The sequence below is a fragment of the Copadichromis virginalis genome, linkage group LG12 (genome assembly GCF_057382275.1).
Source record: "Copadichromis virginalis isolate Kocher_CV1m ecotype Utaka linkage group LG12, C_Virginalis_male_GT1.1, whole genome shotgun sequence".
Taxonomy (NCBI): Eukaryota; Metazoa; Chordata; class Actinopteri; order Cichliformes; family Cichlidae; genus Copadichromis; species Copadichromis virginalis.
Genome location: NC_140629.1, coordinates 40,384,528 through 40,399,848, shown reverse-complemented (window position 1 = coordinate 40,399,848; position 15,321 = coordinate 40,384,528). Strand labels below are relative to the sequence as shown.

The 15,321-nt window shown below is 48.8% G+C and overlaps 3 protein-coding genes across 4 annotated transcripts; 1 reads left to right on the top strand and 2 right to left on the bottom strand.

The window, feature by feature from the left end:
• Nucleotides 1-1,599: 1,599 nt before the first annotated feature.
• LOC146697807 (uncharacterized) lies at nt 1,600-3,471 on the bottom strand. Its single transcript, XM_085474222.1, has 2 exons — nt 3,002-3,471; nt 1,600-2,112 (listed from the first exon to the last, which is right to left on the bottom strand). Exons 1-2 carry the CDS (start codon nt 3,259-3,261, stop codon nt 1,842-1,844), a joined length of 531 nt encoding a protein of 176 aa, XP_085330348.1. The 5' UTR covers nt 3,262-3,471; the 3' UTR covers nt 1,600-1,841.
• Nucleotides 3,472-4,981: 1,510 nt separating this feature from the next.
• Nucleotides 4,982-7,652, top strand: LOC146697806 (uncharacterized). 2 transcript variants are annotated; one of them, XM_085476565.1, is made up of 4 exons: nt 4,982-5,230; nt 6,403-6,495; nt 7,016-7,133; nt 7,216-7,652. In XM_085476565.1, exons 1-4 carry the CDS (start codon nt 5,120-5,122, stop codon nt 7,524-7,526), a joined length of 633 nt encoding a protein of 210 aa, XP_085332691.1. In that variant the 5' UTR covers nt 4,982-5,119; the 3' UTR covers nt 7,527-7,652. The 2 variants fall into 2 exon arrangements, with proteins under 2 accessions (XP_085332691.1, XP_085332690.1); XM_085476564.1 differs by having other exon boundaries at nt 4,983-5,230; nt 7,013-7,133.
• Nucleotides 7,653-9,472: 1,820 nt separating this feature from the next.
• ppiaa (peptidylprolyl isomerase Aa (cyclophilin A)) lies at nt 9,473-13,952 on the bottom strand. Its single transcript, XM_085476563.1, has 4 exons — nt 13,719-13,952; nt 11,056-11,175; nt 10,771-10,943; nt 9,473-9,868 (listed from the first exon to the last, which is right to left on the bottom strand). The coding sequence occupies exons 1-4, from the start codon at nt 13,785-13,787 to the stop codon at nt 9,736-9,738; spliced, it is 495 nt and encodes a 164-aa protein (XP_085332689.1). The 5' UTR covers nt 13,788-13,952; the 3' UTR covers nt 9,473-9,735.
• Nucleotides 13,953-15,321: the final 1,369 nt, after the last annotated feature.

Sequence of the window (15,321 nt, the reverse complement as noted above, 5' to 3'; positions counted from 1 at the left end):
GGACACAGCTCATGTGAGAGCCAGATGGCCCATGGAAGTTAGAATGAAATAGACTTTATGCAAATGTTGATTATATTAAATAACACAAAGATGTCACGTGCTGAAACAAGAACACGTGCTCGTTATGAAGTTGGTATTAGCAACACTGTTAGCGAGACTCAGCCGTTGCTTTCAGGCCGACTGTGCGTAGCTCAGTGAGGCTCGTTCATCGTTCTGAAATCAGAAAGAGCTTCCTGGAAAGTCATGGTGCCACATGTTGCTCCTAAACCTGGAGATATGGTCCAGCACTAACGGTGCAGCTTGGAGGACGCAGCGTCCGTGATCACACAGAGACTAGCTTCTCCCTCTTTGTCTGGTTGATTTTAAAATAAAGTTATCACCATGTGAAGAAACATCGTTGTGTTTTGTTGGAGAAAAACTGCAAATAGGCCATATGACCACATGAGGGCGCAGTGATTATAGCTGTTATTTAACCAGGTAAGTCTTTGTGTACACATTTGTACATTTAACGTCACAATTAAGCAGCAAACAATTAAGAACATGCGTCGCCCCCTGGTGGTGAGTGTCAGTTAAACCGTGCAGAGGGGTAATTACAGCAGATGCAATTAGAACTACAGTAAACATGTTGGCCATCTTTTTCTCATTGGGCCTCTCTTACACTGACACAGTGATGCTCAAATTGCGTGGAGAGGTCCACCTGGAGCTCATGGAGCTACTGCAGGTGGACCACTGACCACAGAGGGAAACTGGGACTGGTTTGGGTGAAATAAACACCTTCTTTCACTAACGGTGTGTTCACAACGAACGCGATGGACGCGAATAGAGCGTCAGGTTTACATGTAAAGTCAATGGAAAGGCGCGATGACACGCGATTGCGGGTCCCGCGAAAATTCGGAAGCAGATTTGCGTCGCCAAAACGCCTGAAACGCGCGTCAGTGTAGCGCGTCTGGCGCGTCTGACTCGCGAATAAAACCACGCGTGTGAGTTTTTGTGTTGCATTTTGTGCATACGCGCGTTTCGCGTCCCCCGCTCGAGTTGGAAAAATCTGAACTCCAGCGTCAAATCGCGCCGCGACAACCAATCAGGAGCCTGGTGACGTGGCTGTTACCTAGGTCAAAGGGGCAGATCCAGCCAAAGCCTTTCATACTTCAATGGAGGGGAAGGCTAATCAATGCGGTAGCAAACAACTCGGAGCTGTACAACACCAGCTGCTTTCAGTACCGAGACAGGAATAAAAAGGACCGAGCTTGGAGGAAGATATGTGAAGAGATCGGGCAACCTGGTAAGTTCATTCATTTCTCTTAAGTTTTCTCTAAAGTTTTCACTGACCCGGGGAAGCCGCACAAAAGCTAGCAAGCCACCGCTATTTTCCCACTGACGTACAAATACCGTTCTGCTTTTAGGCATGTTGTCATTTAGGAATATATTTTATTGTTTATTAATAAACAGCACACAGTGGTCCCGCTGTTCATCCGTCACTGCTTCACTTTTTCGCTGATTTTTTTATTGCACAGTACAGCATTGCATTCTGCAGCCTGATTGACAAATCTGCTCCGTGTCGTGTCTCCTGCACTTGCCAAATTTATCATGTTTGGTTTTGATAACCATCGCGTCCAATAGAAAAAACAGCACAAAAACACCCATAACTATGAGCCTCATTCGGAAATAGACACCTGCACCGCGAGGGAAAAAGGCGCACGAAAGTGGCGGGCAGATATTTGAGAAGTGAAAAGAAGTTTACTGGATTTACAGAAAGTGTGCAATAATTGTTTAAACAAAATCAAGCAGGTGCATCAATTTGGGCACCACAAAAAAGAAATGAAATGAATATTTAGTGTATATCAATGTGTGTGTCTCCTATATGATATATGGGGTGCCTTTGTCTGGACGTGCTTCCCATCCAGAGCTGCACAGCACAGAGGGAAGTTCCAGTGCTCCTGGAATCCCTCTGTGATGGAGCGCCAGTCTCCAGGTGAAGGCACAGCCATGAAGTCGTCCACTAGACAGTCCCAGATGGCCGTCGCTGCCTGGGGGGTGATCTGGCTCACCGTGGACACACCGACTCTGAAACTGAACGCGATGGTCCTGAAGGAGTCCGCGGTGACAAGGAACCTGGACAAAATTGTTCAAAATCAGTATTATGTGTACTGCAGTTACAAAATACATTATTCAAATTCCAAAATACTTTGGTGATGTCAGATATAAATCACAAAACTTAAATCTTACATAAAACCTTTTGTAATTATAAGGATAATTACAAAATGTATATTAGATAATATCTAAAACAGTTGTGTTTTGTTTTAACTTTAACATATCATAATTTGATTGGTAGCAACTTTCACAACTACAGTGAGCCAATCACTCATAATTCCTAAACATGTCAATCAGGTAGGAATGAAGTAAGACATTAATAGAAATAAAGAGTTGTATGTTGACATGTAGCCCTTTCCTTGCTTAAATCATTAATATTTTTGAAAAATTAATCTGTGATAAGACAGCTTATCAAGATAGAACCATGTAACTAGAGATGAACCAAACTGTTCACAGTTTTATCTAACTCTGTTTTAATAAAGGCTGTGACCCCTGCTATAGAGTCTGACAGCTGCAGGGATTATATACAAATATTCAACTATCCCAGAATTAAACCAGGTCTAAATAAAAAGGAGTGAGTATCACTACAAAGGTTAACTCAGTGGTCCTAATGCTACAGTTTGATATCAGCAAACACCGAGCGCATACATTGATGTGACACCACAGCCATGCTATCATGCAAACACTGATAACAGCATAAATCGAATTAAATCGGGACTTGATGAGAGCTTCTGAGTATCACTAGAAATATTATAAAGAGTCGTCTCTGTACCACAGTTTGCTTTCAGTAAACACCGACAGCATTCACTGTTAGCATAGCACATCCATGTTAGCAGTCTATAAACGATAGTTTAGCATATATTAGCACAGGTATCAATAAAGGACTACCGTATTAAATACTTTTACTAACCTCAGGCAGATGGACAGGCACTCTGCAGGTGGGATTGAGCGCCTGTAGTTGGTGTCTAGGCGGGCGATGCTGGGACCGACGCGGGACAGCAGGTCCTCAAACTGGCCGACGGTGATATCGCTGGAATCGGCCGTCATCCAGGCGCAGCTCCTGGAGCAAATGGTGAAACTCACCAAACTGCTCACACCTCTGGAGGACCTGATGGACCCAGGTACGGCGAGGACATCTTTTACGCCGCTGCTCTGCTCTCCACAGTACATAGAGAAGGGAGACTCTCTCTTCAAGCGCTAGCTCGACAGCTGCCATCTAGCAAAGATACTGGTCTGGCACAACTCCCTCCCACATTTCCGGTTCACGCGCGCGATGGATTTTTCTTGGACACGTGTTAAGACGCGAATGTGCACGCGTCAAATTAGGGGCGTTTTGTTCGCGTCCATCGCGTTCAGTGTGAACACACCGTAAGACTACAACATAACATGGCTGTCATGGTCCGGGTTCCCTCCCGGTTTTCCTGTCCACTGCTCAGGTGTATGTGGGGAGGTCCTGCGCCGACACACCTGTTCATTATCAGGTCATTACCCTCCTGTATTTAAGCACCAGCTCGAGCTTTCGCTGCTTTCGTTGTGCGATCGGACTCTCTGATGCTCGTCGATGTCTCTCTGCCATCACTCAAGAAACTCACCTGTAATCCCGAGCTGGAGTTTTCCTGTGGAAAGAGGAACGCCCTCCATCGTTTCCCTGCCTCTGGGTAAAACTCTGCCACCTGCTCCAGCAGAATCAGAAGCTGAACTCATCCTCACCTGTTCCGCCTCCTGCTGCAGACACCTGTCCATACACCTGAGCTAGCCTGAGTCCACTGACAGAGTTACCTTCATCAGTTATGATGCTGAGTTTGAGCGTTAAGGACTGATGACAGAGTCTGGATGGGGTGAAGGTGTGGAGTTTCCTGAACATGTCTCCAGACTGTCGATGTCGTGATCACCTTCGCTCAGTGGCGCTCCATCCTGCTAGAAGCACTCCAAGCTGCTCCTGGATGGTTGGAAGGTGTTGGTCTGTGAGGACGTCGCAGTGAGATCAGCTTGGAGCTCTGATACGGTGGGACTGCAACTCCACACGTCAGGACTTGGTCCAGAAGCTGAGACGCAGCAGAAGAAGACGGGTCAAACACTAATGTGGGTGGAGGGCTCATCCAGCAGTAAAAGTCTGAAACTGTTCCTCAGCGAATTGCAGAAGCACGCAGAAGTCATCACACTGAAGCGTCTGAGGAGGACAGACGATGTTTCGTGTGTGAGCAGCTCTGACTCTCCTTTAAAGGGACGCGTGAGCGTTTCCCGGGTCGGCGTGTTAGGAGCCGCAAGCTCCTTCAGACACGCTCGCAGTAAAGCAAAGAAGCTTTGATGCGCGCCATCGCACGGCCACGTCTCCATCCAAGCACTCGAGATCGTTCATGTTTCATCTTAACCCTTTGTGTCAGGCAGACTGACTTTCCTTTAGTTCTTCTTCTGCTCTGTGAAGCGCCGGCTTCAGTGTCGTCATCTCTTAAATCAGCTTTAATCACCTGCAAACACTCACACATCCGCCCGCCTGAGAGACGCAGCTCCAGCTCTAATGAGTCTTTAAGGTGGCCTTTCAAACCACATGAAGTGAAACCACACACACACGTACACACACACGTACACACGCGCACACACACACGGCTCTACCTGTCTTGTGTCTCCAGGTGTGTTTTAATCTCTCTGTGGTCTCTGCGGTGTCACATATCAAACAGACTCCCGCCTCACCAGAGGCCGCGGGGCTTCCAGGAAGGAAGTGGCGGCGGCACCGTCTCCGCCGACTGATCTGCTGGAGCTTCAAAAGCTCCTTCAAAAACTTCTGAGGACCCGGCGGCTGACAGAGGGCAGATCAGAGGGGAGGGGAGGGGTATAAAAACAAGCACACCTGAAGGCAGCAGGTAGAAGAAGGCGAGCTTCATTCGGATAAGCAGGAAGGAGACTCTGCAGGTTCGCTCTGATGACTGAAAGAAACGCAGCTCTGTAGGACTTTCTCGTGAAGAGCTCAGAGGAACTGAAGAAGCTGTGAAGCCGTTTTCGCCCGACTGATCCACTGATCGATTGGAGGATGTGGATGCTGCGCAGCGTCCTGTGCGTGTCTGTGGTCTGCGGTCTGGCTCTGGACTCAAACACCATCAGATCCTCCAAAGAGTCGGCGCTGCAGAGCTCCGAGCTGCCGGTAAGACGAGGACACCTCACACTCTGCATCCCGCTGCATTCCGTTTACGTGACGTCGAAAGCCTCAGGTCAGCGCAACCTGAAGCTCCTCACCTGTTCATGCTGCACTGCTGCCTCCTGATTGGCTGACTGGATAACTGATAAATAAGCAGGTGTTCACAATAAAGTGCTACAAGTTGGATCTAATTATTCAAACCTGAGACAGAAGCTCATTCGTTTATTTTAAAAATTATTTTGAGACATTTATTAAAAATAATTGTATTAATATTTTTGAATGTTTAACATCTGGAGTCAACTTAAAAATCTGCTTTGTCCATTCAAGCTTCCTTTAATCTTTCCAGCAGAAAGAAAATTCATTACATCCGTTTAGTTCAGTATGTTTGAGTTGAATTTTATTTACACAGCACAAAATCACAGCAAAGAAAACCCACAGAAAGGTGTTGGTGTCAGTGGGGAGGACGAACCCCCTCGAACACAACAGAGCTTAGGCAGCAGCAGCAGCGAGAGGGAGAGTCTCTGATGCTCTGAATAAATCTGTGGATGAAATGTGAGAGCAAGTTTTCAACTTTCAGATTCATCAGGACAGAAAATCGCTGAAATCGTGAAAGCGGTTCTTCAGGGTCGCTTTAAAGACGTTAGACTGATCTCTCGCTGCTCGTGCACGAGGCCTCATTTCACCAGTCTGCAGGAAGCTCCAGTGTTAAAGCTTCCTGTGTGCTGAGTTTTCAGTTTAAGAGCCTTAAAGGCCAAAAACAAAGCGAGACGGCGTCGCCCAGCGCAGACGCGTGTCCTGCTCTCTTTGCATGCACACTCATTTAATACTTCTGGTAAACGTGTTTCTGGGTTTTGTCCTGCCGTCGCTGTGATGTGAAGGATCTGTGTACAGCAGCAGGTAACAAAAGTCCAGCTTCACAGGCACAGGTGACGCTGTCATTACTGCAGCAGGGCGGAGTTTCTGTTCACGTGAAGCTTTGTTGTCTCAGATGAAGATCTTGATCAGCTCAATGATCATTGATCACTGAGCTGATGGATGAATCAGTCTGTGAGGAGCGCGTCTTCACAGGGTTCAGCTTCTCTGTGTGGACGGATTTCATTTTTTAAGATTCATTCAAGAGAAAAAAAGCAGCTGCTTGGCGCCATCTTTAACTCTGACATCACTCTCTCACCTTTTAGGATCGTTCCCATGACGACAGGATGGAGACAAATTCCAACTCCCACCGACGACAAAGCCCGCCATGTACTTCGACTCAATGCAACGCACCTCCGGTCAGTACCGCCTAGCCCCGCCCACCTGCCGGCGCTAGTAAATCTGTCTCCTGTTAGCTGGAGTTTAATTTGGTAAATTAATAACAAAGTGAATAATAAAGGTTTATTGATCCTCCATCGACCTCCACCTGCAGGCTTCACGTATTCACAGCGACGTGTCGGTGCAGCGCTCACGGATACTCACACACTTTGACATCAATACTTTACGTCTTCACTCAGTGTGACGCAGTGATGACGTCCTCAACAACTTTATTCACAGACATAAACAAAGGCTAACTGCTAACGCTGCTGCTAAAGTGTGCATGTCAGTAATGAGTGACATCACACATGAGCACTTCCTGTTACAGTTTGAATTCACTTTACATTTATATAAATAAGTACCAGGAGGCCCCGCCCCCGCTGTGCATCACTGCCCTACAGGATACAGCGCGTTAAGGCGACTGTTATTATTTGGTGCGATATCAGTAAACCTAGATTGGATGACATCATTTGTCTGATGATTCTTGCCTGTGTGCAGCAGAGGGGGCGCTGCAGTAACAGAGCTGACAGAAGGCCGTCCCCCAGTGACGGACAGGCGGACGGACAGGCGGGCAGAGTGACGGGAGGACAGAGGGACGCTGACGGCAACAGGACCAAAAGTGAGAGACTGAGCATGTGCTGCTTTCCCAGAGTGCACTGCAGCAGGAAGCGGGCGTGCTAACATGTGTGTGTGCGTTTCAGCTCTGGAGATGTCGAGCTGCGTCCGGTCCGGCGACTGCGCGGACGGCCTGTGCTGCGTCCGGTACCTGACCGGCAAACGGTGCCAGCGGATCCCGGTGGAGGGCGAGGCCTGTCTGCTGCGAGGTCCAACCAAGCGGAGGAGGAACCTGGGACGCTGCGACTGCGATGCGGGGCTTTTCTGCACCGCCGTGGACCGGGTAGAGACGGGCAAAAACAAGGGCCAGGGGGTGTGCGCGCCCCGGCCGAAGCAGGGCCAGCGGAAAACAAGGCATTCTGGGAAGAAGCGGAGGACGGCAGAGGGGAGCTGCTGACGGACTCATGAACTCTTTATTTAAGTCTGTAGAAGGTTTTAGATGTTTCTCATATCACAGGTTCATCCAATCAGCAGCTGCCACACTTTCTCCATCACTGTCACTTCAACCAATAAAAGTCAATGAAAGTTGGTCTGAGCTCTTCTCAGGTGTGTGGGCGGGCACAGGTGGGGTTTGACTGACAGCTCTGTGGGACAAACTCCACCCTTATTATTCATTACTCACTCGCTGAGCAGCATTGTGACCCTGCAGTTCCTCTAACGTCCACCAGAGGCAGCAGCGACTCAGGCCCCATAGACTTCCATGTTAAAACTGATACACAAACTGCTTGGTGTCCAGTGTTGGGCAAGTTACTTTGAAAAACTAATTAGTTACAGTTACTTCTTCAAAAAAGTAACTGAGTTACAATTTTAATAATAATGGATTGGATTTATATAGCGCTTTTCAAGGCACCCAAAGCGCTTTACAATGCCACTATTCATTCACACTCACATTCACACACTGGTGGAGGCAGCTACAGTTGTAGCCACAGCTGCCCTGGGGCGCACTGACAGAGGCGAGGCTGTCATATCCACATACCAGGACAGAGTCCGGGGATCGAACCAGGGACCTTCCGGTTACAGATGCGCTTCCCAACCCCCGACTAAATATAAATATAATATAGAATATTTATTATATATTATAAAAGTAATTAATTACTAGGAAAAGTAACTATTGTGTTACTTTAAAAAAGTGTTACATTAAATGATGCTTTTTAGGCAATGTAGTGCAAATTAAATGAGCCAAACTGTAACAGCCTTAGAGAACTCAGCTAAACAAGTATTTTTCTCCATGCAAAAGTAAATAAAAAGGATACTTTATAATAATAATAATAATACTGTATAATAAAACAAACATTTTTATAAAGTACAAAAATATAAACAGGTAATACAAAGTGTCAACTCCATGGCCATTTACAATCTATTTGAAGTCACACGTGCAGTTCTTGCAGTAGAGGTTTATTAGAGTCCTGCTTTAATGTCCTCTGCTTTTTTTTTTTTTTTTTAAACATGAACTCTTGCCACATCCACACACCCCTTACATCCATCGTAGCCATTAAACCAGTGGTTGCATCTCAAAACAAGGAGCTTCTCAAATTTCTTAGCATAGAGTCTGTTCCTCTTTGGAGAGAAGAGGAGCTTCCCAAGGCTACAGTCTTTGTACTGAGGCACTGAATGGCGTGGCTGCATTGTATCTTAGTGAAATATTCCTTATCAGTGCACATCTATTCTAATTCTAATGTGAGCCCGAGGCAGGTGAGGTTTACGGCACAAAGAACCACGATGGTCTGAGTGAACCCTGAAGTTATCTGGATATACCAAACACCTCCTTCCTGGTGGAGGCTCTGCTCGAGCACGCTCAGAGGAAAAGCTTCAGTTTATTTTATATGAGAGCATCAGCAGAGGCGTGGAGCTGCTCCACCTGCAGTCACACACCTGTGGGTTCTCACCACAGCAATGCACATTATACGTTCTTCCTACACTGCTGCGCGCACACACACACACACACACACACAGCCGCTGTGAGCGACTTTAACCTCGTGTTTCTGTGATGAATGCAGTGCTCTGTGTCAGCTCCGCCCTCCTGTTCAGGTGCAATTCCACAGCTTTACCAGCAGGTGTCACTTGTTAACAATTTAGAAAGGCCTGCACCTGTGAGAGTAATCAGATTACACACCAATCACCCACACAGTTCAGCAGAAACGCTCCAGATTTACTGTGTTAGAACACATTTCACAGTGACATCACTTCCTGTCACAGCTCAGGTGTTCGGCCGCAGGTAAATTTTATTGCTGAAGTTCAGAACAACGTCTGTCCTTCTTAAATACAATTTAAAATGGCCACGCCGATTGCGAGGGTGGCGGCGTGCAGACGGCGAGCTTTGAGACTCAAACATCACAACACACGTTTCAATTGTCAAGGCATCGTTTGTTTTATTCTCTTTGATTTAACGAAAGACCGTCAAGACTGTGGAAAAACGTTAATGCAAAAGAAACTTCCAAAAGGCAAAGTCACAAATGCAGCAACAGGATTTAACAGAATAAAAAAAAGAAAAAGGGGGGACAGAGGGGGATCAGGTGGGTCTCCATCAATAGGAATGTTGAATGGTGGAGGGGTGGAGCCTAAACAGGGAGCAGCTACAGGACGGGCGGGCAGGAAGGGCGGTGAGCTCAGAGCTGCCCGCAGTTGGCGATGACAACCTTGCCTGTGGGTTTCCCATTACTGCTGCCGTAGCGCTCCATCTTCCTCACCACGTCCAGCCCCTCGACCACGCTGCCGAACACCACGTGCTTCCCGTCCAGCCTGTGGGTACAGAGAGCGCCGTCAGGACACAGTGAGACAAACAGTCTGAATACACTAAACTGACCTCTGACCTTCAGCTTAAAAACCAACCATGACGCCTACTTAAAAAAAACGAGCTTCCTTTATTACCTCCTTCAGCCAAGGAGACACCAGAGGATGCTTGAGGAAACTAGCAGCCCACGCCACCAAACGCATCATGAAACTGTCTGCACGCCACGACACGTCCTGACTAAACACTGCTGATTGGAGAGATTTAAATCTAAACACGGGGCCGCCCCGTGATGTCAGCCACAGCAGGTGCACTGCAGCCATAACCAGCAGTCATCTAAGGAGGGAGTGAGTGACGCGCAGAACAAGCGCACGAGAAAAATTCCCCGCGCGACTAGAGCTGAGCCCACGGACGGGGTTACCGTGTGCGTCAGTCGTGTTTGTGCCTGCAAGCTGAGTTTGTGTTTCCAGCGCGTGCAGTCCCCTCCCACACCTGCGCACGTTTAAACCACGACGACCCGCTGACAGCGGTTTTAGATCAGCGCTTTTGTTGCTCGAGCCCTTTGTGAGATTAAACCTCGTCTGCAGCTGAGAACATGGGCGGAGCCAAGCGGTTAGAGGTCGTTCGCGTTCACCGTTACCGTCTCAGACGTCAGAATCACTTTATTATGTTCCATAAACATTTTGTTCTGAGCAGTTCTACTTCAGGTTTAACTGAAAGACTAACACGGCGTCATGTTTGACGGACTCCCAGCTCCTGATGACGACACCATCTGACCGTTACCTCTGGTCATTTGATAAAACACTCCAGCACAACCCAGAGCAGGAATATTACATCAGTGCCGATGGATCACTTCACACCAGCGTGGGTCTGACTTCCTGTCTGTGAAGCACGGGTCCGAGCACGTACGTACCATGACGTATTTTCGGTGCAGATGAAGAACTGAGACCCGTTGGTGTTGGGGCCGGCGTTGGCCATGGACAGGATGCCGGGGCCGGTGTGTTTCAGGGTGAAGTTCTCATCTGCAAACTTGTTGCCATAGATGGACTTTCCTCCGGTTCCGTTGTGGTTCGTGAAGTCGCCACCCTATGACATCAGAGGCACGTTACAGATCACATGTTCACACAGGTAAGGAGTACTGTAGTGTCTTATTAAATCTGCTCTCACTTTCTCTGTAGAACCTGCATTTTGAGCTCACCTGGCACATAAACTGTGGGATGATGCGGTGGAAGCTGGATCCCTTGTAGCCGAATCCCTTCTCGTCGGTGCAGAGGGCGCGGAAGTTCTCAGCAGTCTTTGGCACCACATCAGCACGGAGCTGCAGGAACAAAGTTCAGAGAGAGGGAAGGGATGACTTTGATCTTGAGACACCACCTCAGCCGGCAGCTCCTACGTATGGTCGCCAGCCAAACTCCGGAGGTTTATCAGCCATGGTGAACTTTGCTCAGCCCGCCCACAGCCTTACAGCGCCCTGCTCTGTGGCGCTGCAGGTAAACGTAGCAAGCCCGGCCGACTTCTGCTCAGCCCGAGTGGAAGAGCTGCAGCACTGCGTCTGCAGGGCCCCCACAGCAGTGACGCCACCGCGGAGGCATGACCAGAGGTGCAGCAGGGTGAGGTCTGCAACTGCTGCGCCTGCTCAGCAAAAACACAGTGTGCACCTTCATCTTTTTTATCCTCCATCTGCTGCGAGAACTGGGAAGCTCCGGTTACCCCACAAACCCCCCCAACCCTGCCAGGAATGCAGCCGTTCTGGTTTGGGCCGTTTTTAACCACTTTATCCACTGGGGTGCCCCAGGGATCTGTCCTCGGGCCCCTTCTTTTCATCATCTACCTTCTTCCACTCGGACATATTTTTCGTAAATATAATATTCAGTTCCACTGCTACGCCGATGACACCCAGCTCTATCTCTCTACCAAACCTGACTCTACTCTTCCTCCACCCTCCCTCATCCTCTGTCTAGCTGAACTTAATTCTTGGTTCTCCTCCAACTTTCTTAAACTCAACAGCAATAAATCGGAACTTCTTCTGGTTGGCACTAAACGACTGCTATCCAGAATTAACAATTTCTCTCTCACCATCAATAACTCGCTGGTCCCTATCTCTCCCTCTGTGAAAAGCTTGGGTGTCATTCTCGATAGCACATTATCCTTTAACTCACATATCAATAATATTACACGTGCAGCATATTTCCAACTCCGTAACATTAATCGCCTCCGCCCCTTCCTCACACCTCACGCCACTGCCATTCTCATCCATAATCTTGTTATCTCTAGAATTGACTACTGCAACTCATTATTATTTGGCCTCACACAAAAATCTATCAACAAGCTCCAACGTGTCCAGAACTCTGCTGCCCGTATTATTACTAGGACTTCTTCTACCCACCACATCTCCCCAATCCTGAAGCAACTTCACTGGCTCCCGGTCAAATTTCGCATCCATTTTAAAATAATTCTGTATACATTCAAGGCTATTCATTCTCTCTCTCCACCGTACCTCTCTGACTTATTACAGATGAAGCTCCCATCCCGCTGCCTCAGATCTTCATCTTCTCTTTCTCTCTCTGTTCCCTCTGCTCGTCTGATCACAATGGGAGGGAGGGCCTTTAGTTGCTCTGCCCCTCGACTTTGGAATTCCCTACCCCCGGACCTCAGAAATATTAGTTCATTCTCTCTTTTTAAGTCCACCCTTAAAACTCATTTGTTTAAAATTGCCTATTCTTAAATTTCTGTATGTTTTAACTTTTATCTTCTATTTTTACCATTGTGTATATTTCCAGTTTTTATCTGTTGTACAGTGTCCTTGGGTGCTTTGAAAGGCGCTATTTAAATAAAATGTATTATTATTATTATTAACGCGTGCATGCTGGGAACGCCCATAACGTCCTGCTGCTACAAGCACAAAATGGCTGGACGGCTAGCACTCATGCTAGCTATTTTTTAGCCTGCAGTTAACCTGGTTAAACATAAGCCCGCCAACGAAGCGCCCCATAAGCGGCAGCTCGGTTACGTAAGGTTAGGTTCTCACACCGGGAACAAAGGGCCACACGGTAACCCCGCATCCGCATCTCAACTCCCCTCCCCCCGCGGACCGCGCCAGCTCAGTGGAAGATTCCAGAAGCAAACACGGGGAACAGCGCAGTTAGCCTCGGTGGCTAACAGCCACAGAACCGGCTACTCAAGTTTTATCACACGAGCCTCAGAAAAAGCGTTTCCCCGCCCCGTTCGTCTCACACAGGCGACAGTTCACCGACAGCAGCGCGGCTTTCCCGGGTCTGCGAAGGCCGCGCAGCCGCAACAAAGAGCCTGCAATAAAAGTAGCATTAGCATCGCTCATTCGTCGGCGGGTAAAATACTCGCTCCGAGGGGCGCGGGCCCAGTCTGCGCCTCCATGTGACTCGAGTTTGAGACATTTTCCGACCACAGCTAACCCGCTGGTCTCCAATCAACCGGGGACTAATGACTGTGAGCAGACAGGCATTCAAACCAGAGTCGTTCAGCCCCGGGACGCTGACATTGACATCAAAATCACACTAGCTGCATTCTACGCGCCAACGGCGGCCTCTGCAGCTGCAGTCGGCCCCGGAGCGCCTCGAGCGGCGCTGGCGAGCAGCCACAAACACGTGCACAAGGCCCCCCCAACACGCTCGTGACAGCTCGGCTAGCTGCTGTGATGCTACAAGGAAACAGGAGGCTGCCCCCAGCAGCTGAAGCCCGGTCCACGCTGGGCTTCTGAGCCGCGGCAGAGGTGACTATCGGCACCCAGCAGCAGTTACTAACCGCCGTCTAAATTCAGTAGCAGTAAGCCCCACCGACCCCCGGGATAAACTACCGGCCTGCGCACCGCAGCAGCGGCCTCACCTCCATCTCGATCCGGCCCTGGGCTTTACCGTCAATGGTGATGTCGAAGAAAACTTTGGGCCTGGCCATTTCAGTAGGTCGAGCTGGAGACGGAGGACTGAGGAGTTTCCCGGCGAAAAGACACAACGGGCACAAGGAAACGAGAAGATCCGAGGATAAAAATTTATATAAGACGCGAGTGGGCGGCGTGAAATCCCAGCGAACCAGTCAGTAACACGGGATTATTTGATTGAAGCGTGTTTAATCCAACCAGCAGAAAGAATAGCGAAATCTTTTCTCTAAGTGGACGACTGAGTTTAACGGTGCGTTCTATTCGTATGTCAGGCCGACCCGCCCGGGCGGGGCTTGGGTGTTGGGAAGGCTCCTGTCCTCGGAGCACCGCCCCGTTTCGGCGTCCAGTTTAAGGAAAAAGTGAATCTCTCTAGTGCCAAAGCGGCGCGCGCTACAAAAATAGACAACGCGAACCTCCAATGGCAGCAGAGCACACGAGGTGGTGGGAGGGGTGAACGTCAAGTCTGGCAGCCAGCGGGACCGTGCTGCCACCGCCGGGGGAGGGGGGCGCGGTCCCGCGGCCAGGGCGCGGTCCGGTGTTTCCTGCAGAGAGCGGACTTACTCATCGTGGAAATTTACTGCGCGCGGAAAAGTTCAGCTCGAGACGAAGTTCAGCAGCACAGCTTAGCGCGCAGACTCAGACTGAGCTGCGTCACAGCTGCAGGAGGTTCGTCAGGAAATCAGCTGTAAACAGTGACAGAGAACGAGTGCAGCACCCCAAACACACCGTAACAGTCTGATTAAAGGGTCAAATTCCCCCACACTGCTGTGCGAAAGTCCTGAGCCCCCCACCCCATCAGTTGCAGGAAAATGTGAAACACGCAGTGATTCTGAATTCAAAATGTGAAACATGTAGAAACATGTAGTGTTATATTCACTGATGTACCTGCAAACACAACATTAGCCTGACGGTGTGAGCAGCTCTGTGAGGGTCTTCAGGAACAGTTCTCATTTCAGGGAACAGAAGATGATTGGCTGAAGCTCCAGGTCATCTCTACTGTGTCGGGTGGATTCTTCCTCTTTCCTAAGGATGTGACTCTCAGATGCTACAGACACACTTTTAGGCCTCACAACTGTTCTTCCCAGATCTACAAAGTTTTCAGCTCACAGCTCTTTGGGACTCTGCTCACTGGTACAAAAACATTATTTTATGTTAAACTGTTATCAGTTTTCAGATTCAGCTAAAGAAATGGGAACAGGTGTGTTTGAGTGACAGGCAGTGTAAAGTGCGCTCAGGTGTCTGTGTGCACACAACACCAGCTCCTCATCCAGTCAGGAGCCTTTGTGCTGCATGAATGATTCATAGGTCAGAGTTAAGAGGCTTAACGGGGAAAATCGTTCAGTGTCGATGCCGCCGAGCTGCTGTTCAGCGAGCTATCGATCAGTGACCTTTCATCACATAGGTGCTGAGAGAGAGAGGCTTCCTGCTTAAAACCTTAAGGTCAGCTTTTCTTAAAATAACGGAGCAGTGAATACCAGGAGAGGCCTCGAGGAATCAGTTCAACTAAGAAAGCCGTCTGTGAGAGAGGGAACAAAGACGCAGTGCTGTAAA

What these genes read in the sequence shown, in the direction of transcription:
- LOC146697807 (XM_085474222.1), bottom strand. Translation starts at nt 3,261, where the DNA reads ATGTACTGTGGAGAGCAGAGCAGCGGCGTAAAAGATGTCCTCGCCGTA. An exon ending in TGCCTGTCCATCTGCCTGAG is followed by an intron (nt 2,113 to 3,001) that starts GTTAGTAAAAGT and finishes AATTTTGTCCAG; the next exon opens with GTTCCTTGTCACCGCGGACT.
- LOC146697806 (XM_085476564.1), top strand. Translation starts at nt 5,120, where the DNA reads ATGTGGATGCTGCGCAGCGTCCTGTGCGTGTCTGTGGTCTGCGGTCTG. An exon ending in TGCAGAGCTCCGAGCTGCCG is followed by an intron (nt 5,231 to 6,402) that starts GTAAGACGAGGA and finishes CTCACCTTTTAG; the next exon opens with GATCGTTCCCATGACGACAG. An exon ending in TGACGGCAACAGGACCAAAA is followed by an intron (nt 7,134 to 7,215) that starts GTGAGAGACTGA and finishes TGTGCGTTTCAG; the next exon opens with CTCTGGAGATGTCGAGCTGC.
- ppiaa (XM_085476563.1), bottom strand. Translation starts at nt 13,787, where the DNA reads ATGGCCAGGCCCAAAGTTTTCTTCGACATCACCATTGACGGTAAAGCC. An exon ending in TCCCACAGTTTATGTGCCAG is followed by an intron (nt 10,944 to 11,055) that starts GTGAGCTCAAAA and finishes CTGATGTCATAG; the next exon opens with GGTGGCGACTTCACGAACCA. An exon ending in TGCACCGAAAATACGTCATG is followed by an intron (nt 9,869 to 10,770) that starts GTACGTACGTGC and finishes CTGTACCCACAG; the next exon opens with GCTGGACGGGAAGCACGTGG.